At 45.5% G+C, this 24,840-nt stretch overlaps 2 protein-coding genes across 6 annotated transcripts in view; one reads left to right on the forward strand and one right to left on the reverse strand.

The window, feature by feature from the left end:
• The window catches only part of Dfd (homeotic protein deformed), a 40,939-nt gene extending 26,399 nt beyond the window's left edge, over window positions 1-14,540 (forward strand). Inside the window, exon 2 of the mRNA XM_070537012.1 lies at window positions 13,523-14,540. Within this exon, the coding sequence (XP_070393113.1) occupies window positions 13,523-14,061 (539 nt within the window). The 3' untranslated portion in view covers window positions 14,062-14,540. The remainder of the gene's footprint in view (window positions 1-13,522) is intronic.
• Window positions 1-24,840, reverse strand: part of LOC139059109 (uncharacterized) — a 961,629-nt gene that overhangs the window by 135,930 nt on the left and 800,859 nt on the right. The window contains exon 3 of one of the 5 annotated variants that reach the window (XM_070537013.1): window positions 12,397-12,435. The exons of the other annotated variants lie outside the window; for them this stretch is intronic. Within the exon in view, the coding sequence (XP_070393114.1) occupies window positions 12,397-12,435 (39 nt within the window). The remainder of the gene's footprint in view (window positions 1-12,396; window positions 12,436-24,840) is intronic. 5 annotated transcript variants of the gene reach the window in all.

A 24,840-nucleotide genomic window follows, 5' to 3' on the forward strand; every position in this document is an offset into this window, starting at 1 on the left:
ATGTGTACTCGATTGAAGTATGAATCATGCAGTATATGTAGAGCAGTTTGATTCAGGGCACCAGTTGGCAAGTTGGACTTCTTTCCAGCTCTGGAATGGAAAGCCGCACTTAAGGCTGCCGGATGAAATCGAATGGAAGAGATGAACGGTACAAGGCTACAATGCCCATAAATGTTGCCTCTGGACTACTTTCTCTCTGTTTTCTCGGTAAAACACAGCACCTAGTATGGAAACAAGCGGCGCTTTTGGAAGGCGTGAGCATGACACTTATTGTTATATTTACGTTTATAGTTATCACTATGAGTGCCGAAATTTTCAGGATTACAGAGTGGGTAGGAAAGTCGCTGTCTGATTTTTCAATCCTTGATTAATGCAGTGGTGGAAGAGCTGCGCCAATTGCGCCAAATTGTGCCGAGAGCGCTGCCTTGCGCCATCCTGCGCCAAAACGTCATTTTAGCGAATAAATTGCGCCGAGCCTGCGCCAAAGCATGCAAATGAGCGAAGCCCTCCTTCCAGCGATGCTGCGCAGCTAGGAAAACTTAAAATCAACAGCGCGCTATCATCATCATCATAGACGTAAGCAGAGGCCTGCCCTGAGAGTTTCTCACTGTATAGTTAGAAACCCTGGGTCCTTCGCAATCGTCCGTTTCGTCATTCGCGCATTTTTCTCTGACGGACTTAATATGTAGTACCGCTGTGCCGTCTTGCTGGCACTTTATTTCGGTGTCCATCGAACCCGCGTGGTACCGCAGAGGTTCGCCGAAGGAGGATGTCACATTCTGGGATTAACACTAAGCCATCGAAGGTTCATGGGAGATAGCGGGGCTTTGCAAAAAAACGGGTTCGTTCAGAATCGCACGTGGTGCATAGTTTAGAATGGCCTTAGCGAACGAGGTCGAATCTGGTACACGACGAGAGCCGCCACTTAGATGGGCGGCGCCATGTTCGTTGACGCAGAACTTTTGCGTCAGGTTTGTGTCGCTGCGCTATTTCGGTAAAATAGCGTCGCGGACGCAAACACAAAACTCTGTTTGCGTCTCGCGCAAGTGCAGTGTCGCTGGCGGAATTATTTATTGATTGATTACTATTATTATTATGTTTATTTATTTATTTTTTTTCAGCTGCAAAGCTTTTGCGGCCTATATTCGAAGACTCCCTAATGTGCATGACATGGCAAGGCATGAGTATATTGTACGTCCTCATGTTCAGTGCCGGCGCGCGTATAGCTGTAGTCGATCGTTCTCGCGGTGAGCCTTTGCCCACAAGCCGTGACTGTCGCACTGTGTTGCATCCTGGGTTGATACACACACGTTTTTTGACGATTCGTCTTTGGTGCCTTCTCTACACATTATCGACTAACCCGGCCGTAATGCCCTTTGTGCATCGCGGTGTGGAGGAACGTCGCGTCCTTTTCTGAGCGCGCTTGCAGGGTAAGCCTCGCGCAAGCCCATCTTCACAACGTATCTGCTATATGAGTTAAATTTGCATGGTATGTGGTAAGCACACTAGCGTTGGACCATGCGCCAGAAGTGCTCGCTGGTGCGCCAAATCGGCTTTTTACCTGCGCCAGGACCTGAGCCGAAAGGTTCGATGGATGTTCCACCACTGTTAATGAGATCGTGCTTCCGAAACGCTATTCAACTTATGACCATTATATTAAACGAAAAAAAAAACACAAGGAAGAAAAGAATTAAGAAATTATTGCTGGCTTGTTCTGGGTAATAAACACGCAGGAATGCAAATGTACAGTGAGATCTGTGTTTTCAGTTTGACGTCATTCGCCTCGGCGTTCGGACACTGAATACAGGTATTCTTCATTTTTCCTGCTAATATGGCACAGTTTCTGGTCGACCAAGTGCAGAAGGAACTCAGGAAGAACGCTATGTGTAGCAGCCTTTACTGCGTAGTTTAGCCATCAGGGTCTTCATTTCGTGTTTTCAATAAATGCCCCTTTCATGAAGGCAACGAGGGTTTCTTCTGCACTGAGCATAGAATTCTGTACAAACGTGAATGATGGGAGATCAAGCGGCGCCACCGTTCACTCATAATGAGAATCATGAAGGGTACATGTATTTTCCTACGACTTCAAATGAATTTACTCGCAAAGCATGTTAAGTAGGGGTGTGCGAATATTGAAATTTTCGAATACGAATCGAATACGAATAAGGAGAAAAACTGTCTTCGAATATCGAATATATGTGTAGTATTAAAAAATTGCAAAACGAGGTAACAATAGCTTTATTACCCTTTTAAAAATAATATTGCATTTTACGAGGCTGCTTCAGGTTAAAGAGGCACTCATTATAGGTAATGCACTCAGGTAATGTCAGGTAATGCTCTGTCAGGTAAACGCTTGTTACAGATTATCGCGAAGGAAAATTGACTGCTCAACATGTTCAGAAAGTAAGGGCTCTCTATGCACTGTGACAACATTTGTCCAGGTAACATTTTCTAGGTGCATATTTTACTGCGCATACTTACAAAGCCCGAAAGTACATCATATATTGTTATGAAAGAGCCCTGGAATAAAGCTTGGTAAAAAAAAAAATTGAAACTGATCATGTCTCACGGGCCTGATGCAGATAGACTGGAACAGAGCGTACACATTCATAGTAAGGTTCGTTACAGCACTTAAGATCACAGTGCTGTAACGCTGTGCCGTAGTTTTGTACCTTCTTTTGTCCCTGTTTTGTGTTGCGCTGTAACGAACCTTACTATGAATCCCAACAAACTGGCCCAACTTGCCATCTTGATGCAGAGCATACAGATAATGAGCGGATCATGTGAGGCTCTCAGTGAATAAACATGTCTTTAGGAGAATGTGGAGCAAGCATATAATTCGTTAATTGCTAAATTATTCAGTCTGTCCGAATATTCGCCGTTTCGGCCATTATCCGGCCGTCCTCGAATATTCGGGAACTTACGAATATGCATTTCTCGAATCGAATACGCTTCGAATAAGGGAAAATATTCGATTCGTATTCGAAATTTCGAATATTCGCACACCCCTAATGTTAAGTATATTTCAGTTTCTTTTGTGTGTGTGTGTGTGTGTGTGTGTGTGTGTGTGTGTGTGTGTGTGTTTGTGGCTGTGTGCGTGTGCGTGCGTGCGTGCGTGCGTGCTTGGTTCATGTATGCCGAATTCAAGAATCTCAAGATTTCTTTAAAGCCACTTAGGTTTCTGGCATGTATATTTATTTTATATCATCGCTTGATTTGAAGCGCATAAACAAAACACATTTTTGACTAGGCGTGCCGTAAATTCTAGATCGCGGTTAGCAATATAAATAAAGCATTTAACTTGCGTGAATATAGTGTAAAGTTACATTTTCCCGTAATTTTCTAAAGATCATCAGTGGCCTTTAGAATTGCATCGTTTTTGGCTTAGAAAACTCGAGAAGCAGTTGCAGCAAAACCCTATTTAATTTTTCACCATATAACTAAACAGTTTGTGAGAAGACAAATGCAACGAACTTTCGGCAAGCGGAAGACTAATGTAAGAGTTCGCTGTCCATGCCAGTGGTACAACCACACTGGCAGCGCCCATGGACACTAAAGCACTGTAGTACAGCCATAGTGCTATGGCGCGGACACTATATTATTCTTGGTGCGAAGTTATGTAGTGCTCATGGACGCAGTATGCGTGGTTGCACTGAAGTAGACACCAGCTTTAGCGGGGCGGGGCGGGGGGGGGGGGGGGGGGGGTGCATATATGTAGCGGATTAGTCAAAGTCAAGGTGTTCACAGCAGGCTCAAGTTGCTGACCGCCCATGACATCAGTGGATAGAAGAGCTGCAGGGTCAAGGCGGCAGCTCAAACTGGCTTCGTTCGTTCCTGTCATTTTCAATGCTTTCCGTACAGCTGGCGATGACTGCAGTGCAGCAAGCTGAAATAATTTCGCTGTCGGTGCTGAAAGACGCATTTCGGTATTGCAGCTCACACCGCCGCCGCCGTTATACTGTTGTGTAGAAGATAATGATGCTTTATAATGTTATAGTATCGAACGATTGCCTGCTTGGTAGTGCACACTCTCTATAGGTTACATACGCCAGCTTCACCAATCGCGCGCTTCGAAACACGCGATGCTTGCTCTTTCTGGAAAGAACTAAGTACCTGCATGCAATGTATCCCTTCGCAAAACATGCCTAAAAATCTACCGGCATATATTTTACAAATGTGCACATTATTATTAGGTAATGTATGTAGAAAGGTTCCTTCAACAATGGGTGTGTGTCAGTGCGATCATGTCACCACCGGCAGTTTTTTTTTTCTTTCCGCTTCCCCACAAGCTAGATTTATTACGTTGCCGTTACCATGCATGCTCACGTAGCTGTCAACAGTAATAGTTAGTCTAGCGTTCTAATTACCACTGCAGAAACGCTATGTACTGACGTGGTGGCATTACTAGGTGATCTTCACATATGAATTCTTTTAGTTAAAGTATGTCCATAACCCAGTTGGCCTTGTAGCTTTCGTAATCCGCATGCTTTCACTTCGGCAGTCACGAATAACTTTTGACGAATGGAGAAGATGTAGCTTTCGTATAATTTGCTGCCGAAGTGTTCCCCGTATTCACAAGATCTCGTACACTAGAATTGTTTGCAAGGTGAAATTTCAGCCCATCCTGATGCTAGACACATTATTAGCAAAGGCATTCGGCCGATAATAAATTGTACTTATGAACAGAAAGCTTTATGAATTCGGCGCCGGATTTTGTATTTAGGCTTGTATTTCACGCGCATTCCTGAAGACAAGAAAAGTTGAAGCGTCAAGTTTACAACTCCGTAGCAGCGCAATAAAATGATGTCAAGATTATGTAAACTGAATCTATGGGGACATTTAAAGCGGACAAAATTGCTATGTTATACACTCTTCTCAAACATATAAGCAAATATGCAACACTCCCGTAACCGGCGTAACGATTTCACGTATAACTTGATAAACAATGTATTACGCGGTTATATAATGCAAAGTGCGATGGCGTGCACACACATTTAGTCGATATTATGTCCCGCGGCTTTTCTAAAGACAGCAAAAAAAAAACGGGGATTTTTTGCTGAATGTACTTTCTTAAAAAAGATACTATTTAGGACCCATAAGCGTCAATATTCTGCTGCCATTTGCAGAGCTGGAACAATTAGAGAAATTGCATTTGCAATCTGATTTTATCACAGAGCAGAAAATACGTGGGCGAATCAGAAAGTCTTTGCCCCTATTTTTTATTAGCAAAAATAAAGTACGTACAGGCAATTACAAATATACGTACTCTTCTATGTACGTATATAGTCCCCACACCAGTTCAGAAATTTGTCCCATCGCAACACTATATTTGAGATGACCTTGTGGTAGAATGCGACACACGCGGCCTCCCCGAACGCTCATTGTCATGCAAGTCTTCACAGCCCTTTTGCGAACTCGCAACGCCACCACCTCGCACTTCTCAAAGCAAGACACCTATTTTCCCCATACCTGTGTTGCATTTCCCTGTGGATTTCGATGGGCGTTCGTCCCTTGCTCTATAGAAAACAAATCACACTTCGTCGCTCGTACGCCGTGGACGTGTGAAGCACAACCGCCATATTCAACAACTGACAGCAGCGCCGTGCCGCGGAGCTACCGGCAGATAAGGCCGGGCCGGTCCAAGAAATGTCCACCAGTGGGAATGGATACGTTGACTTCGCATTTACAGCCCTAATATGGTAAAAAGAAAAATAGAGACAAAGACTTTCTGATTCGTCCTCGTAGTTGTCGCAAAATTTACGCTCATCTGTATTAGAAAAGCACGAAATTGCAGTGATATCATTCGTTTCCTCTGTTCATCGCTGAGTGAAACCTTGCCTACGACACGAACGTTTAAATTCGTTTAAAGAACATTAATGCAACGGCTACGCGTACTTGCCATATTCCGTAATTACGACGTGACGAATTGGTGAAGTCTTGTGACCAATATTTAAAATCATTCCAAGTGCGTGCCTATAGCGGGTATGCGACTAGCATCAACCTCGTAATGAAATCACATATACTGAATTATGTTTTTATTGTATATTGCTACTATTTATTAAAAACCAGGAACACAAATATCTATCATATCTTATCACCGTAAGAAATAATCCCGCAGAAAATTTATAAAAACAACGAGGTGGGCGCTCTTAAGCAACAGAAGAGAGCAAAATATTGTAAGAGTTTATAAAAAAAAAAACATTAGCCTAGGGAAGTGAAAAGATTAACGTCGTGAAATGCGCATATACTGAAAATAGATCCGTAACGTTAAATTCAATTATTAATCACGTTGAATCTCTCAGAATCGAGTATATGTGCTGACCCACTTTAACCTAACAGTGCTTGCGTTCCAATGCTTGTAGGAGTCAACCATATACTTAGTTTACCAACGTGTTCCTGGATTAAATTGGCTGATATCAATGCAGCACTTTGACATAAACGCCACTACCGTTATTGCATCTGAAACGAACCGCAAACAAGCATTATAAAAACCACCGCATTAGCGACCTTTCCACATGGCAGTTATGGAAAACCGTGTGCAGGACACTCAGACGTTATAGATAACTGTGTATTCAGCGCCTATATTTAAGATTACCAATACGTATATACACGTTCACTGAAATGCGAACCTTCGTTATATGTGATGCAGGGAGATTAACCTATGCATATTCTTGTGTTTTTATCAACGAAACTGGTTCATTTCGCATCGTCGAAAGTAGACACACACGTATGAGGCTGTTTCCTTGCTTTTCATTACACGCCCGCACGTGTTAACTCAGCTTTCAAGGATGAGCTACACGTCATTAAGAACTGCATTAAACGAAAGATTAGCGAGCAGCTGCTTTTCGCGAACTGCCTTTCAAGGATTTATCTATCAATATCTCAAACTTTAGGCTTACTTTTACGAGATGAATAAAAGATAATTTGGGGCGTTCAACAGCATACGCGAAAAAAATGGAAAAAAGAAAAACTGGCCGTGCGCGAACACGCTCAAGCATCGCGCTTTATTTTGTAAGGAATGCTTTGAGTGCACTTTTCTCCCAAACTAATTTTGAGTTCTGGAGAATTTTCATCAGGTTTGCTTTCTCAAAAGTTGACCCTACCAACTCCGCGTGCTCATTACGCTATGTTACTCGTGCAGCAACCTCCCGCATTGAAGTCTGGTATACCTGAACTTTTGACGTGCGAAATTTCGAACAGGAAATACTTCCGTAAGCGCCACTCAGCAGCTGTAAGCCTGACTCATGGGAGACCTGGAGCCAATGCACTATAGATGTGTCGGGCCTTACCAGAGTAAATACGGAAAGTCCACCTCATTCGAAAGTTTAGAAAGGTTTTGCCGTGCGGGACACATGCAACGTTACCGGGATAGGTGATGCGTTAGGCCGACTACGCGTGCGCGTCGTACCACTGACTACTTTTGCAGGTCACCATGACTGTATATAAGAACATATCAGAGCCCAGACCACCCGCTTCGATCCGCATTCGCCCGTTATACTTGTTCCCCATGATAACAGCTACAGAAATAAATGGTGAAATCTGCGTTCACTTAGTTTCATCTGATGCCGAGGACAAAGCATTAGCGATATTTTGACGTTATTGCCGAGATCATTTGTTTTGACGCTCCTAGGCCTATATAGAGACGGGAAAGAGCCGGAAAAGTGTTTTGATTTCCGCCAAGTAAATGGCGCAAGAACATTAGCGTTGGCGGTGCGTTGGCAATTCGGAACGCTCTGAAAGCGTAATTCTTAATGGCACCATTAATTCAATACTATACTTTAGTGCGGAACGCGATGACACTATAAATAATACATGCTTATACGACGGTGCGTTGTACTCGCCATTTCAACCGTGCTGAAGAGGACAGGCGGAGCATGCACGGTGGGTCTAACGTATCACACATCGCGGTAACGCGCTATAGTATACGCAAAACTAAAGCTCTAGTTATGAGCATGTGCACTTTTCTCGCTCTTCGCAATCACTGCTTACATAACCAATGCCATCCCTTATGCCCCGCTTGTATTTGAAAATCCCTTCATGTTTATGTAGGAGGTTGCAAATTGTACGCAGCCTCGGACTTCTCGTCCTTGCCTTTCCCGGGGCCAAGTTAAGATTCGATGCGCATGCGTCGATGGCCACACGCGTTATCATGAATGGTGCGCTGGCGCTGTGCAGAAAATGCTCCAATGTGCTTAACGAATCGCTTGCGTCCAAAACGTCGCATTGCTGTATAACATTGTGCAGCTGCACAGATGGCATTTCTTGATTGGTGCCTTATTAGTGCCTTTGCAAAGCTTCCCAAATTGCAGACTCACGGCAATATTTCTCTTCGACACACACACACGCACGTTACTCTAAAAACACACGACCGAATAATCGACAGCAGAAAATTTATTTTCTGGCGTTTTACGTGCGAGAACCACAATCCGATTATAAGGCATGCGCTGTAGTGAGAGATCTCGGTTGAATTTGGACCACCGGGTGTTCTTTAACGGTATACGGGTGTTTTTGCATTTCGTCCCCATCGAAATGCGGCCGCCGCGCACGGGATTTGAGTCCGTGGCCTCGTGATTGCCAGCGCAACGCCCAAGCCACTAAGCAGCCACAGCGGGTTAATCGAGAGCCAAATGAACGTCGGTTTCAAAGATTAGCGCGTAATCTTACCTGGTGTGTGTGTGTGTGTGTGTGTGTGTGTGTGTGTGTGTGTGTGTGTGTGTGTGTGTGTGTGTGTGTGAGAGAGAGAGAGAGAGAGAGAGAGAGAGAGAGAGAGAGGTTTCTGGGATCTATGACGTGTCGAAAGAACAATAGTGTATCTTCGGCTGCATGATTGTGAACATTAACCACAACAATGGCGAAGTCACGTGATGATACGCGACCAGTTTCTCAATCACTTTCGCTGGAAAAGTTTATGCGAAATGGTGGAATTGTATCCAGGTTGTTTTGTGTTTTTAACGTTAACGATAATTCAAGATAATTAAATATAGTTCAGATAAACAAAGCCATATGTCAAATAAAGCCAAATAGCGCCAACAAACAAACAACATAACAACGTGATGACATGAGGCAGAATAAAGAGACACAGGGCACACCACAGGTGTTATTATTGCCCCGATCGCGGCATGTAAACAAAAGGAATGGCAGAACAAATAAGATTTTTTATTATTGTTTCTGATACGTGAAACTGTGTTTTGTGCTGGAAAATTTATATGTATGTATTTATATACACATATACACACACGGGGGTGAATCAGAAAGTCTTTACACCTGCCCCCCCCCCCCCCTAGCCAAATTACAATTATAAATGCGAAGTCCACATATCCATTCCAGGGGGCGGACCTTTCTTGTACCGGCTCGGCCTTATCGGATGGTAGATACGCGGCATGGCGCTGCTGTCAGTTGTTGAAGTGGCGGCTGTGCTTCACAAGCCCACGGCGTACGTGCAACGAAATGCGATTCGTTTTGTATGGAGCAAGGGAACGAACGCCCGTCGAAACGCACAGGGAAATACAGCCCACATATGGGGAAAGGTGTCTTGTTTTGAGAAGCGTGAGGTGGTGGTGTTGTGAGTTCGCAAAAAGCCGTGAAGACTTGCATAACAATCAGCGTTCGGGGAGGCCGCGTGCGTCGCTGACTGACGACTGCGATATCACTGTAAAATAATTTACTCCCTGAAGAGTAAAAAGGGCGTAAATGTGTCTATAACTCACACCCTTAGGGTATCCGTTATATAGATATCACCCGAAGAGTGTGAGTCATAGACACATTTACACCCTTTTCACCTTTAAGGGTGTAAATTCAAAGTGTAACACCCTTTAAATGTAAGGGTGTAAATTTCTCCTATAGGAGAAATTTAGTGCTGCGATGCGAGAAATGGTCTGAACCGGTGTGGGGACTATGTGGAAAACACTGTAAGATACGTAGAATAGTACGTACATTTGTAATTACCTGTACGCGCCTTATTTTAGCTAATGAAAAATAGTTACCGCTCAAAGGGCTACGCTGTCAAGTGAGTATGAGAATGAAAGTTTAGACTTCTTCTTTGTTACCGTCATCGTTACCGTTTTCTTTAGTATTAGGTACCAACTGTCAAACCCGACATCACTGGGCTACTTCGTTCAGAGATTTATTGAGGGCCGCTCGATCATTACGGTCTTTAATTTCACTGTAGAGCATGCAATCGTCCGCGAATAACCGAATTTTAACATCAGCGGTTTCTACAAATATCGTCTTTGAATAGCAGAAACAAGCGTGGAGCCAAAACAGATCCCTGCGGGACACCCGAAAGGACCTAACAGTGTATTATTGCACGAAATGGTAGCGATCTGATAGGTAATTTCTAATCCAGTCCACTATCTGACCATCTGTGATCTGTAAGCTTAGAGATGAGTTTAGCATGTCACATAAGGTGAAAAGCCTTTGAGAAGTCTAAAAAATTAAAAATGAAGTTATGGGGTTTTACGTGCCAAAACCACTTTCTGATTATGAGGCACGCCGTAGTGGAGGACTCAGGAAATTTTGACCACCTGGGGTTCTTTAACGTGCACCTAAATCTAAGTACACGGGTGTTTTCGCATTTCGCCCCCATCGAAATGCGGCCGCCGTGGCCGGGATTCGATCCCGCGACCTCGTGCTCAGCAGCCCAACACCATAGCCACTGAGCAACCACGGCGGGTGAGAAGTCTAAAATATGTATACTTAAATTTGTGAGTGGCTATTAATGGCCAGCGCAAAGCCGTGCCTTGCCTCCACAAGTTGGGTGACTGCGGATAAACCACTTCTGAAGACACGCTGAGAGCGGGAGATCAGGTTGTTTTCTTCCGTATATTTTGTTATTATTCTTAAGATAATGTGCTCAAGAACTTTACAACTAGTACAAATGAGTGGCATTGGTCTGTAGTTTGACGGGGCTGATATGTCGCCGGACTTGTGCACCGCTATTAGCTTAGCTATTTTCCAGTCCTCGGGAAGGCAGCAATCGCAAACTGATCTCATGAATACGAGAGATGTATCATAGGTTACCGTGAGGAACGCACAGCAAACGCGCCAAGACCGTAAACTTGCAGGAGCTGCACCGTCTTCTAAACTATATGCCCCGTTATCGTCTTTCTCGATTTTCATGGCTGTGCAGGCACATCTCTTTCTCACCGAGTAGGCTATATAGATTAACCTTGGGGGAGCCGCAGCAGGACGGGGCTGGGACGCCAGTGTAGCAACCGGCCGCCGTCAGAGCTAGCGGCTCAGACAATGCGGCAGATCATTAACTTTCAATGCGCGGCCTTGGCGTGATGAACAAAAGCGCAAGGCTGTTCAGACACTGGTTGCCGCGCTACTGCAGCAGGCGCGCACACGGAATAAAGAATGCAAGGGGAACAGGCCTCGCTCCCGTGCGCCGCTGTTGCGTAATTTCGACGCCGCGGCGTTAAGGTGTTGCTTGCGCGTTGTCTTGTATGCGCACGACACCCTTCTGCTCGGGCTTTGTGCGTGCTGCTGTTTTTTTTTTTTTTACATTTAGAGCAGCACATGGCAGAATGCGTGTCGTTGCTCCTGCGAGAAGCGAGTAAAAAAAAAAAAAGAAGATGTTCCACTCAGTATGCGCAGCCGGTATCAGATTTAAACAAAAGCGCAATAAAACCAGGGCGCTGGAGCGTTGAACATTTTTCGGCACGGAGATTGTTCTTGATAAAGCGTTGCATACTGCTTTAGCGCGACTTGGAAGTTGTAGAGAAGATTAAAAGGAGACAAACAGCTTTAATAAAGGGTGGTGCATTATTGCAGTGTGACTTGTTCTTTCTTTTTTCCTTGGTGTGAGGATTCTCTCATCGCTGTGTTGTTGGCAATTCCGTGACCGTGTCCGTATTATCGGCGAACATGCTTCGACAAAACGCTCAGTGCTTTAGCATTATACATTGTAGTGTAGTGCCCTGCGGAGCTCCCTGTTTTTCTTTAGTTTAGGTGATCACTAGCTGACATCATGTTTTCACCGTGTTCATCTCTAATTTCAGTATGTGACAACAATTATTGGTTACAGATTACCAAAAAACGTACGTTATCCGACCGAATAAACGGCACTCACAAGAGCGAAGGAAGCATACGCAAATGCTCCTGGTAATTTCGTAAGACAGTGTGCTGTGGTAGCACGTGACTTTAGAAGCGCATGGCTTAGATGTGTTCCATCGAGTGCACAAATCAGAAACACAGAACTGTAACAATCTTTACTGAGCACCTATGCGTGACTGTATGCATAATGCGCTAGTATTGGAGTAACAAATGCAAATTATCTGTGATAAATGAATTTAGGCAGTCAAATATTAATAATAAACGCCTTGTAGAGCGCTTTGCATTCGTATAACCATTTCACCTACAAATTAATTCTGTTAATTAAGACCTTACACTTACTGCCTTTCTTGTGTCTTCGGAATCACAAAAAGCGCACAGCTGCAAAGAAAAAAAAATTGAATTTTCAACTTATTAGTGGCTTTTGTCAAATTTACAGAATGTTGACTCCAGGAAAATACTCACTATAGGAACATTAAATCAGCTATTTCAAGTCAAGCAGGCTTGAAAAGCAGCTATCCAAGTACTTCAAAATTATGCCTGGTGCAACACACTGAACAATGAAAGTAGTGAACCCACTACATATAAAGGTATTATTATTATTATTATTATTATTATTATTATTATTATTATTATTATTATTATTATTATTATTATTAAATATGGAAACGTACAAGCACACAAAGGAAACGGGGAGAGAGAAAGCTGACATACTCGCAACAAGATAAAACGAAACCGTCTACCTTCCCATTCGTTCTACGATAAGATTTGCACCCGTTACTCAAACTCGCAGCACAATTCCAATCAGAAAACCTTCAAGATGTACATCACACATTTCAACTATTATTGCTTTCATGATGCTTTTGCTGTTTATGCACCACTTGGCCTACACAAATGTATACCCAGTGCCTGAAAGGGACAAAACCGTACTTGCCCGCTTTTCTCAATGTATACCTAGTACTTTGGCTGTAGGTAGAGCCCTTACAATTTTGGTATGTTGCGGTCTTTCGGTATGTTGGGTTTTTTCTTTCTTTTTATTTTCAGAAAGTGTACAGGTTAATTGTCTAGAGGCAAACTACAGACTTAGAATCAAAAACAAAACATCAGTAGACATTCTGTAGAAGCCTGCATAAGTGTTTGTGAGACAATTTTAAAGCCGTTACGTTTTATACTCGGCAACTCTCGTCTACAATATCATTGATCCGTTAGTTATTAAACTGATCGATAACGAATGTTTGATGTTGGCTTGTCTAGATAATTCGTAGACCGAATCCTTGGTGACAATAAGCAGCGCTTCCTTGCAGTTCGGCTCTAGGAAAAAATGAAAAAAAAAAAACATCGTAGCAAATGACGCGATTCTCGTGACGTGCTAGCCGATGGCGCAACGAATCGCGAGGAACGACTTTGTTTTCCACACAGACGCGACATTTTAACCCCTGGCGATGTTTCTGTCTTGGCACCGACGCAGGTCGCTCGTTCCTGTTCGCCTCGGACCCGACGAATGGCACGTTCACGGGCATGGAGCCCAAGCGGCAACGCACGGCCTACACGCGGCACCAGATACTCGAGCTGGAGAAGGAGTTCCACTTCAACCGCTACCTGACGCGGCGGCGGCGCATCGAGATCGCCCACTCGCTCTGCCTGTCCGAGCGCCAGATCAAGATCTGGTTCCAGAACCGGCGCATGAAGTGGAAGAAGGACAACAAGCTGCCCAACACGAAGAACGTCAAGAAGAACAACCCCAACCGGGCCGCCCAGCAGCAGCAACAGCAACAGCAGCAGCCACAACAGCACCAGCAGAACGCGTCGTCTCAGGAGCCGCACCCACCGCCGCACCAGCAGCAGCCGTCGCCGACGCTGCAGATGCCCAATCCGCTCGCGTTGGCACCGCACCAGCACGCGCACCTGCTGAACAGCCACCCGCTGGGCCACCCGGCCCAGACGCACATCATGTCGCCGCCTCCCCCCGTGGACACGAAGGCGGACTACGGACTCACGGAACTGTGAACCGCGTGTTCGCTTAGTGCCGCGTGACGTGCTTTGTGAGAGTGCACTAGCCCCCCCTTTCTATCTCTGCCACTCGCGGAAAGACTCCGGGGGGGGCCGTCAATAAGTGCGCGCTAAAGCCGAACACTTGCGCTTAGCCGCGGGCCAAGACTGCTGCACGGAAGCGATCTACAAGACACAAAAAACAAAACAAGTTCCTCTCTCAGGAGAACCCGGACGCGTCCTCCATTCTCAGTGTGTGTGGCGGTACCGTCGTCGCCGCCGCAGAAGCTGCGCCTTTCTTTTGCGAACACGGCTGTGCAGCCACATACATGTGCCAGCAAAGAAAGTAGGCGCGGTGGCGGCCAACGCCTGGCGGTGCTGCCCCCGGGTTCGTCGTGTGTGCGTGTGCGTGTGCGCGTGGACCACATCCTTCGACGAGTTAGTGCAGGTGTGTTGTCATGCTGTTCTCTTGTAAATACAACTCAGGTTTCACGAGACGTCCGCGCCGTGTGGCTTTTTGCATTGCTGTGTGTATAGCTGTCACGTTTACGAAGGAAAAAACTAAATGAGGTAGGCGGGAAAAAATCTGGGGGAGCCGAGAGGTGGTCCACACATCCGGTCGAGTATGCTCGGAACCTTTCCCGAGCATCCTAGGAAATGCCTTTCGCGATGCCCGGGAGTTCCCGCCACAATGCCTGAGCACTGGGTGCTGCGGAATTATTTTTTTTTCTCTCACTGTTACCCGGAAAAGCTCCTGTCGCTTCCACAGCTGCATGAATCTCGGATTATGTTAATCAGTTCGTACATATGAGGTTAGTAGCAGGTCGTCCAAGGTGCATCTTGGAACGGGCAGCTGCCCTAGTTTTATTTGGAATTAAGTTAAACCACGACCAATTCGAACAGCTGAACTGAACTTGGTTTAGATCGAGTGTGTAGAACTTTTGGGCGTGTGGTATCTTCCTGGTACGTTCTGTGGATTCGCATGTCCAGTTAGACACAAGAACCCTGGCGAACACACTTTGGGGCATCTGCTTACGCCATAAGTCCAAATGAAAGCATCCACTCGTAGCAGTGCTATCAGCCTTTCGAATAAACTTGAAACGCTTCAACATATCCGGAACGCAAAGAACCGCTCAGCCACAGACAGGAGCGTTCTTGGCGCGAGGTAACTTGACTGTACGTACTCTAAGACTGTCCGTGTGCGCAATCTGTTTAACTCATTATGAAACATTGTTGTTATCAAAATTTAAGTGATAGAAAGCAAGCACGAATGCAGGCGACTCTGCCTCAACGCTGACGCTCGGTCATCGACACTGAGCATCGTTTCAAAGCTTTATCAGCCGAGCGATATCTCGACGACAAACGAAATGCATTAATTCTACATTTGGCTGCACTAATGCTACATTTGGGACCACACGTCGTGCACTTCTGCGTTGGACACCTGCAAGTGGACTATGCAGTCCGTGTACAACGCGCTTCTGCGCCGAAACTACCTCACACGGAGATGTAACTCATGGCAGGCCGGGGGACGACAGGAGCTTTGCTGTGTGCGTAGGTCCTTGCGTTCAAGGGATGGACAGCTACTTGATACTCAGGGGCATTTCTCTCACGAAAGAGTGCTATCACTGTGCTCAGGCTAAATAAGAGTTACGCATTTCACTCGAAGGTGCTCCGTAAGTACGTGCAGAAATACTCATGACGAATACAAAAAAAAGAAATACAGAATGGACTGCGAATCGGAGCAAAAAGTAATCCGATCAACAGCATTCATGATCTCGCATGCTGCGCGATTGTGGTCAAAGTGTTATTTAACCACGCGCTTGGTCGCACGATGAGATCGTCTTGCGGCATACACTGTGGCCGTTTTCCTACGTCTGTTTGTGTCGGCGGCGTTCCGTTTTTCTTGCTTGATAAATTTCGCGTCCTTTTTATTCAGTCCGGTGGCCGTGACGCGTCAGAAAACACGAAATATATGCGTTCGGTTGGAGGAAAGAGCAGGTAGAGGTGGAGAGCTCGTCGAACATCTGCGTTGAGTCCTCTCAACCTTGCTCAAGACCGAGATGATGTGCCAGTTGAGATGCTAAAAGCAAAATTAAAGTACGGTGTCTACACACGATGATGTGCATAGCAGATATATCTTTTGTACAGTTCTTCTCTCTTCCGTGTGTTTTGCCTTAAGTTATAAAGCCTATAGCGTGACCCCGATCACGAGCGAAAATACTTCAGCGATGCTAGAGGTATTCTCACTGTCCTAAGTGTCCTGGTGGTAGGCCTAATTTATACTCGCGTTAGTTCAGTTTGTGCGTCCGGTGTTGAAAAGATTGGAAACTGTCAAGCGTATCTGCTTCAGTGCCGTTCCGCATCCTTGCAGAGAAGCAGTGAACGAGAAAAATGATCGAGGACATTCAGTGCTTTTTGTTGCGGTCTGTGATAACTTCTGCGCTGTGCACCAGGAATTCGACGGTCCAGATGTCAAAACAAGTTCGACAGCGAAGTACAAGGACAGACGCGCTTGAAATTTCGCCGTATGTAAGCCACCAGCGGGAGATCTGTGATATTTTTGCATCGTGTTTATTGTTGTCTTGCTTTTCTTTCCCTCAGTGTGCATCGTTGTGCTTTAGGTAGATTCTTGAATTTCGTTGGGCCAGCGAAACTTTCCTTAAGCGTATTACGGTAGGTCCAGGTGTAACGGTCTCGTTATGGTTACTCTAACTTTACGATCCGTATCGTCCGTTTTGGTGAGGTAACATTAAGCAACTATGTTTGCGCATCGTGGGTGGCGACCAGTATCCGTGGGCAGCGGTGTCACGTGCGGAAGGCAAGGATGAAAAATTACGCCCAGCTGCTGTTCGCTGGGGTACATGTTGGTAGTGTCCAGCGGCTGATCTTGCAAACCTCTGCTACGGCGTTGTACTTAACGTTTAATCTTCAGTCCCATTCAGTTACGAATCTATAAGAATTTGCATTCAAAACGCGATGCATTTCTGCCAATAGTGGGTAGCTTCGAACGGTTTGTTGAAACCCTGCTTGGCGTCAAACTCTAATTGCCAGAGCCCCCCGCATGGCAGAAGATGTTCTCGCGCTTACTCAAAGTGCTTTTTCGTCTCCATTCTGACATTTTTCGGCAAGGTAAGACGAATAGCGCCTGACAGAGCAAGAACTACTTTATGATGCGTATGACCGTCCCATTTCATCGCCTCTGACAACCGAATATTCTCCCAGAGCGTTACCGTTCTGCTGTCACGATTGCCGATCACGCCATTTGGACATGCGCGGTTTTGACTGTGCCTGCTGAGTTGGAGTGAATCGCTAAAGACAGAACGGTAACCCTAAGCTAAAATACTCGAATGTTGAAGCCAACGCTCCTAAGAGTGCATTAGCCTCATACCTACACCTATTATTAAAGCAATTGAGCTAAGCTGGCCCAAATTGACCCTTATCGGCGTCGGTCCATTAAACGTTAAATTGCTGGCATTTGCTTTTTACTGCGCCATTGGATATCATGTTCTCGTCCGAGAAGAGACCCAAAGGAGAGGTTCAGAGGTTCTTTAGAGCACGTTTTTATCACCTGACGTTGCCGATCCACGGAAATTGTTGTCCCGCAAAAGCATAAATACAGAACGTTTCAATATCAAATCTTGAAAGCGATGCAGTCGAGCCTCCAATGGATTAACCGTACCGCGAGATTGGTGGAAGCTCTCTGAAACATTTTAAGCGCCAACCGTACTCTTGCAGGCCGACATTGGGTAGCAGTTATGGTACTTTTAAGCAGAGCTCGGCTTCCTTCTTTTCTTTTCTTTTTTCCTGGGGATGAGCTGTATTCCATTGATTTAATAGTTTTAAGCTTGTTATGCTCAGTTTGTGCATGCTTTCCAGACCTGGAAAGGCCTTTCTTATTGCATTTGCCGAAAGCATAAAAAGAAACAAACAAACAAAAAGAAACAGTCTGGAAGTATTTCTCTTAAAGCCGGAGGACTTGAAAAACGTCCAATGCTAAATTAATTACAGCTGAATGGGACGTTTACCACTGAAGTTACAATAGTACGAAGCGAGGGTGCTAGAGTGGAGAGATCCTGCCCGGTCGCCGTGATACCCTTGCCGAAAAAATGAGGCGAGCGGTACTCAAAATAATAAATAGCTAGTATGGTCTCGAGTGTTCTGGAATATCGCCGTCTTCTTAGGTTTCCTGTCACATCAGTTTCTATTAAAGCGTCCTTTCTAGCTGTGTTGGCGCTTAAAAGCAACGTTTGGTGAAATTGTCCACAATGTCGTGAAATGTAAAATGAAGCCCTTGAATTCACCGTACTACCCTACTAAAGAAAGCCCTTCACCATAGCTCCCATATCCAATAAAATCATATGACTTATGGAAAAAACGAGTTTTTATGTAGTATCCTGTACGTTTCATATCGGATTATTGGAGATGGAAGTTACGGGGTGCATGGGGTTTTTCAGTAGGGCATCCAACTTCATCTGATTTCCCAAGATTGGCTTCCCTTTCATCTCAAACAAAAAGCCATTCGCGTCCGTACAGAATTCTTTAAATAATGATACACATATCCACACTGGTCTTCTATTTTGGAACGAATTCAAATGAGATTATGCGAAAAGTCTGCGCGATCCCTCTGTGCAATGTAAACATTAGTAACTCAAGAGCGCCGCTGCATCTCGGCCTGTATTCACAACACACCCCGCAGGCGAGAGCTGCTGGACGCGATGTTGTAACGGCTCGGCAAACGAACCGCTCGGTTGCTGTCGCGCGATTGGTCAGAATCGCGCTTTTGCCGACGATAGCGTGATTCGGACCAATCACGTGAGGGCAGGCGAACCGCTCGCTTTCACCGGTTCCTGCCAATCGGGACAGGTAGCATATTATTAGCGAAGGCGGCCATCTCACGACGAACAGCAAACCTTCGCGAATTCGGTGTCTCGTGTATCAAAATAACGTCTCTCGCGGAATGTGCGAGGCGCAACCAGAATGTGTCGAAATGCTTATTGAAAGACCGAGATGAATCACGATACTAATTGCGGGTACGGGAAGTATCTTCTCCGAACATACTTCGTTCTTTTGAGTCACACCAGACACCGTCTCTGAACACAGCGAAACAAGTGTGACTTGTGAGTAGGTAGACCGCAAGTGTGTATGGCGGAGAGCGGTGCACAGTAATCGTGAAAACAGTTCTCAGACTTGTGTAACACTGGGAGGGAAGTGTTTCTCTCGAGAACCAACAGCATGTTCGCGGTATGTGCGTGTCACGTCACGGATGTATAGCGAAGTTGGGGCGATGCGGCACACGGTCGCCTGCATCTGACGGCTGCCATGCCAAGCACAGTGATTTTGGATGTGGAATGTATATTTTGTCTGGCTGGACATTTTTGTAACGTTCTTTGAGTGAATGGAAACAAATGCAAACAACTACAAAAAGAGAGAGAGAGAGAAACACCCCTATCGGCCGGCATCGAGTGCTTGTGCTATTATGTATCACTGTAAGTGTTGTAGCCATGTTATTAGAAATTGACCGTTTCTTTCACTTTTCGCTGTGAATGTTGTAAAAAACTGAGTTCATTTGAAAGAAGCGCCAATAAAAAAAAAAGCTGCTCGTCCCTGTATATCTTGCTTCGCTGACGTGCGTGTTTTCTTCGGGCTTGCACGATGTGTGCCTTGGTGCATGCGCTGTGCTCTTGGATTTACCTTGATTATTTCCATGCACTCGGCAAATAGTTCGCATTAGGCATTCGCGTATGACCAGAGGCGTTCATGTGATCGTCTTTCAATTACAAGTCATTCCAAAGCGTTCGGATTCGAGCTCATTGGTATGGCATATTTATCACTGTACAGCGAAACTTGGCACACAGAAGAGACGCCCAGATGACTGGCTACCAGCGTAACTTAGTTTCAAAACGAGGGCACAATTCACAGATGGAAATGACAAGATGTAGCGGGAAAGGGTAAATGGAGCAGTAATATAACAACCCAAGAACCGGATAGAGGAAAAGAAATCGAACCACTCTGCTGACGGTGGGCTTCGACACCCGGTGCGACAAGACACAACCTTGTTTAGCACGTGGATGAAGAGTGGATCACTGAAACAACAGCGAGAACTTTTTGTTCAGAACGAGTACCTTGGGGACGGTGACTTGTGGGTTGTGCTTGCTGGTGTGAAGGTCGGCAGTAGCGCGTCGTTGCTTGTTAGTAAATAGACTGTATAAGCAGCGGGTTGTCGCGGAATCGCTGCGACACGCAGTGGTGTGATTACTCGCAGCACTCGCTGCGTAGGTGAGTTTCCTGGGATAATAATAACATGCGATAATAGAAAAAGGCGTGCAGAGGACAAACGTTGCATGAAGCACAAGATGAATACGGGCGAACCAATTGCCCACTTTTCCATGCACATAATTAAGGTTGGTCACCAATGGACCGACACCGATAGAAAAGATATTCTATGTTTTCCGCGCAACCACAATAATTGCGTGCATCAACGCCAGTAAAGCGGATGGATGAGAAAAAAATGGATGAGCCTTCATTGTACCTCCTGTCGCATGCGACCCAGTAACGTTGTTTCTGAGCGAGATCCAACCAAGCGGCAGTTGAATCCATAAGTATTCGAATGAGTTTATGCGAAGTTGCGAAGATATTGGTAAATTTGGTTGTTAGGGCCTGACAAGGAATTCAGCGAAGTTGCTGCATCGTATTGCTTTTTTTTTCTTGAGAAAGTGACATACACAAATGCATGCAGCAGGTTTGGACAAAGTGAACAAATGCATGGGTGTCATCGTTGGCTGTAGTGGAACAGTAACGCTGCTGCGTACAATCTCATCTCACGTGCTCCATCAGAGACATCGTGATGGCGAGCTAGGTTTGGGCCAAGATGACCAGCCACGACTCGCTTCACAGAATCGCCCTGTGGGATCGCAGAATAACATCACCCGAGAAAGTGAAGCTGAGAACGCGTCCTTGTCTGCTTCCGCTCAAGGAGAAGCGAAATTAGAAACCTCAGAATTCCGGTTTCGCCTGATGAGATAGCGCTCCAAATTTAATGCGCTGGAAAAAAGTATGCCAGAACCCAACAGTCGGACGCAATCGGACGCAGCACCCTCTGTTGCTTTTGCGTGGCTGCCGAACACGGTTTTCTCAAGGAATATGTGCGATCTCGCGGTGCATGGCGTGCGTTTCACGTTTGAACGCAGCAAGAAGCGTGTGGCAAAGTAACTGCAGGCTTGAAAACCGGGTCTGTGTTCTCGAACACGTACTCACGCTGAAACAAAAGCGCTCCTGCTATTTCTAAACAAGGTACACGCACGGTTTAACGAAACTGTGATTTGTTTATGTTAATTAAGCCAAAAAGCATTGTGTAGTCTTACGGGCAGTAAGGGGAGGATATGACTATGAGGCACGCCGTATAGTGAGGGACTCCGAATTAATTTTGACCAACTGGGGTTCTTTAACGTGCGCACAGTTCGCCAGTGCACGGGCGTTCTTGCATTTCGCCCTCATCGATTAGGTTTGTAGGCGTTGCCTGCGAGTTTGCGTGCTTGTACGATCACTGTGCGTACAATAATTATCACCCAACATTTGGAGTAGCATGGACTGCGATCAGTCAGGTATAGGGATCAAAGCATAGTATAATAGACCGTGACCTCGCCAGACAGCTGTACACGGGCTTTTAAAAGGGTGCTCACTATACACGGCAACCAAGCAGTAATCTTTATCAAGTGCGCATTTACGCTATTAAATGCAGCAACATGTATCAAGTTCTTTTAAATTCGAGTAACAACTGTGTGAACAACAATTTCCACCTTCTCATTAAAGTGTGTGCGCCTCTACGTCTAGAGCTGTTCTTCAGAGCAGATGCGAGCCAATCGTGATAACGGACATCTCATTAGCGAAGGCGACCGCCGATTCGACCTTTACTCCAGAGAAGAGGCAGCGAGTTTTCGAAGTCCCTGGAGCACCGCTGCCGTGGCGGGAATTGACTGATCGGAACACACGTGACCGCACCACACCGGTGTACACGAATGCCTAAACGAGTGCCAGTCAACTACACAGCAACGACGCGGTAATTTCTATGAGGTGCACATTTTCACACTTAAGGTTAGCAACAGCCATGACGTTGCCTTAAATTGGACAAAGAACAGTTGTTTTTCATATCTTTCTTATTCACTGATGGGAGTAAGCTTAGAAGAGTGATTTACGCTTCAAGCGTTGTGTTTTACATGTTTATCGTGGCGCTTGGCAGCCCGAGGTAACTATAGATTGCTACTGTAGGTAAATGCAACTTTTTCGCTTGTACCTTCACGCGCGTGAAAACATTGCAACCAATAGAGCTGTTACATTAGTCTAGGTAGCAGCGTGACTGGTATATGCGTAAATGCAAATGGTTGTACTGTTTGTGAGCGGATTTTGCAAGTTTATGTGGTAGAATACATCGCTGTAGTGCAGGTCTAGTCTGTAGTCAACATGGCTACTACCTTTGTTGACCGCGCGTCCTTATTTCTAACAGTCTTTTCATCGTTGAGCGTAGCGTATTCCTTCGAGTCTCATTAATGCAAAGGTTACACGAAACACGTCTTCGCGTCTACTGTCGTATATCAATGGTGAAAATCATTGCTGAACAACTTCGCGAACTTGAAGCACTGCCCGCATTACCGAACCACAAAGCAGCACGCAGTATTTCATTTCACAGTCCGGAAAAAGTGTATTAAACCAATCGATTTGTAGCGTATACTTGAATAATCTCTACGGCTCAGAAGCAGCACAAAAGTGGTAATTACTGCTTGCGCTTCAGCTGGCTCCTGGAAGCAAATCACACACAAAAAAAGATGTCGCAGGCCCCACAGAAATGCAGTAGCCGGCCCGAGGACAACGACAACGACATGGACATGGACAGCGACAAAGTGACGTGTACGACGCAAAGGACGACAATGGCAACCAGGACGGCGATGAGGACATCAAGATGACCCGAGGGATCACGCGCCTGGCTTCTTTATTCTTAGATGGTGACAAATACTTTATTCAAGACGGCTGCCGAAACATCATTTCTGTGATAACTATCATGCATTGTGCATCTGCGGCAGAGGCCACAGCAGCCAGATATGGTACACCATCAACAGCTGTTGCTATAAAGGTTAACTGCCCACCTGCCGACGAGGTGCAACCATATAGCACGCGTTGCTGGACCTTTTCCGAGATGAAGGTTCAGAGAGGGTACACCTGTTGAAAGAGACTCGGCCGTGCATGCCGCTTGGACACGATGCGACTGTGTCCTCAGACACGCCATCTCTCGTGAGTTCACTAGAAGCATCGTCCTCTTATGGTCAATACACGCGTTTTTGCCACACTTTACGGAGATGGGACAAGTACAACCCCGTCTACAGAAAAAAAAAATGAAAAAAAGAAAGCATAACGCGAGAACCCGCGCTCATAAAGCTCGACTGGAAGCGTGGCGGTGAGCGGCGAACCGCGTTCAGGTTTTCTCCCTTTATTTTTTTTTCCTCCTCGCCCGCGCAACTAGATTGAATGGCCCGCGTCATCGAGGGCCCCAAATAAATGATATCTTACGTTCCATTAGCGGCGGAGAACGTGCTGATGCGATTTTAATGACGGTATAGCGAATTTCTCATCGGGAGAAAATCTTATCTCGAGAGATGGGAACGGGTATAGTCACACTTCAGCGCGCACACGACAAGGTGTGGAGCACGGCAGTCGAAGCTTGATTGCGCGGAAATGTATATGTGTCTACGAATGTAACTCTCTCTCGCAGCTTCTCTCATCTTTAATCTGAGACACGAGAAGAAAGAAAGAAAGAGTTTGTTCTCGTTGAACAATTTTCTTCGCGCAACGGTTTTGCGTGACTTAGTCCGCCTCCATACAATGCGTCCTATTTTAAAATTTTTATTTATGCGCAGTTCAACAGTAGGTATTTGAATACAACGTCGCGATGAAGTAATATATTGTTACGGAATTGGCAGTAATGACCAAGTGAGTGTTCGGGAGCTGAATGAATGTGCAATATGCAAGACCCGCAAATGTAGGTTTTTGCGGAGGTCTCGGACGTGCATGCTGGAAATCTGAGGATATGTCCGTTAGTAGTTTGCAGAGCAGAAAGTCGCAGTTTTTTATTAGTAGAAAGAAAACAAAACGACGATGGCGTTGTGTGGGTAAACGTAGCGACACTATGCCGACTTTGTCTTCTGTTGTCATTCTTTCTACTTTTCGTTTTGTTTGTCATTACTACAAGCAGATTCTCGTATGTTTACTATAAATGTAATGGCGCTGCGAATTCCGTTTCGCGCGTACCAGTGAAACCCGTATTCACGCGCACTTGCGGTCGACCGTCCAGACATTACGTATGAAATGGTTTTATGGTTTTCGGTGTGGGAAACCGTTACGAAACGTTATGCGCAACAAAATTTGCGCATATATAAATATCAAATAGCCGTCTAATTTTGTGTGTCTGAATAACTGTTGTTCAAACCAGCTGGAGGTGCTTACACACGTTATACGGTTACGCTATTAAGAGCGGCATATTTCGCCAGAATATTTAGAAGTGCGTATGCCCGTGGGGCAACACCTTCTCATTGTGTGACAAGATACCAAATTTCTCATTTTGTAGAAGGTAAACAAAAACAAACGAAGAGGAAGTGAACGTCGGCTGAATGTGCGCCTGAGGCGTGTTCTGAACAGGAATACGTTACGTACGCAAAAAAAAAAAATGCAATTACCTAGAAAGTGTCCACAGAAGACAATAAAGAGCGAAGTTGGGAAACTGAAATGCAACGCGCAGTATTAGACCGAGAG

Source organism: Dermacentor albipictus, chromosome 4 (genome assembly GCF_038994185.2).
Source record: "Dermacentor albipictus isolate Rhodes 1998 colony chromosome 4, USDA_Dalb.pri_finalv2, whole genome shotgun sequence".
Lineage (NCBI taxonomy): Eukaryota > Metazoa > Arthropoda > Arachnida > Ixodida > Ixodidae > Dermacentor > Dermacentor albipictus.